General features: G+C 26.1%; 1 protein-coding gene across 1 annotated transcript in view; it reads left to right on the top strand.

Moving 5' to 3' along the window:
* LOC105448542 (putative nuclease HARBI1) overlaps positions 1 to 242 on the top strand; it is a 1662-nt gene extending 1420 nt beyond the window's left edge. Inside the window, exon 3 of the mRNA XM_011687187.1 lies at positions 197 to 242. Within this exon, the coding sequence (XP_011685489.1) occupies positions 197 to 242 (46 nt within the window). The remainder of the gene's footprint in view (positions 1 to 196) is intronic.
* The last annotated feature ends 1034 nt before the right edge of the window (positions 243 to 1276 follow it).

Below are 1276 nucleotides of genomic sequence, written 5' to 3'. Positions count from 1 at the left end.
TCTAAAAATACATATTAAACATTGTTTTTAACTCTACTGTAAAAAAGTCGAAGGCTTCATTCTCTTTCTTTATTAGTAGGAATAAATAGTATGAAAATTTGCCTGTATTTATATGAAAATTCAACCTTACATTATGCAAATATCGCAAATGATTTTTACATTTCATGTTCTACGGGCTTTATGTAAATCAATATAGCGACTTTATGCCAACTGTTCATTGGTCCAGTGGTCTATACGCCTGAGTTGAAAAAATCCATGTGGACAATTATACACGCACACGTACATTATTATTTAAATAAATATTAAAAATATATAAAAAAATAATAATAATATATATAAATTTAATTATTTATAATTGTACGATTTATTTTAATATTTTTCTTATTACTTTAAATATTATAAAATACATACCTATATTTATGTTTTTTTTATTAACTCAAGTACTTCTCGCAATGATTACAATTTTCTTTTTTTAAATGCTTTCTTGATTAATATCATTAATAAATGCTAATTGCTATATCTTTTTTTTTACTTTCCTCCCTCCGTCTACTTATCCTTCACTTTTAATTTTGTCTGATATCCGTTTTTCACACACGCACGCACGCACGCACGCACGCACGCACGCACGCACGCACACACACACACACACACGCACACACACACTATTTCCTAATTTTTTTTATTTGTTTTTTTTTAATTTTTAAATATATGTCATGACAATTCAAAATATAACTAGCATAAACTTTTGCAAATTGCGTACTTAAAAATAATTTCCAATTAACGTTTTGAAAATCATTTAAAAATTTGCTATAACAGCGAAATATTTGTTCTAATGTTATAAACATTTTAAATGTGTTGATGTTAACAAAACATAAAAAAGCCGGATAAGGAGAGGCAATCTGCCCCCGCGCCGATCATGACCATTAATTTTTTACAGTTTAGTTGCTATCAATATCAGTTACAATTTTATCAAACATTAGCCCTTAATATTCAACCGTTGGGGTGTGAGAAATAAAAATCAAAATTTCAAAAAAAATTTATATCTATTAAACGACTCAATCAATTTTCATTAAAAAAATATATGTATAAATATATGTAAAAATATATGTAAAAATATATTGTAGACAAGATACAGTTGTAAAAAAATTTCGAAGATTTTTTGAGGCCAGAAACATTGCAAAAAAAAATAAAATATTTTTATTTATTTTTTTTAGCTATCTTATCGGTCTTGTACTACCACAAAAATTTTGCCGTAAAATTATTAGATGCTATTCTA

Source organism: Wasmannia auropunctata, unplaced genomic scaffold, assembly GCF_000956235.1.
Source record: "Wasmannia auropunctata unplaced genomic scaffold, wasmannia.A_1.0 LD336085.1, whole genome shotgun sequence".
Lineage (NCBI taxonomy): Eukaryota > Metazoa > Arthropoda > Insecta > Hymenoptera > Formicidae > Wasmannia > Wasmannia auropunctata.
This window is presented reverse-complemented; position numbering and strand designations above follow the sequence as displayed.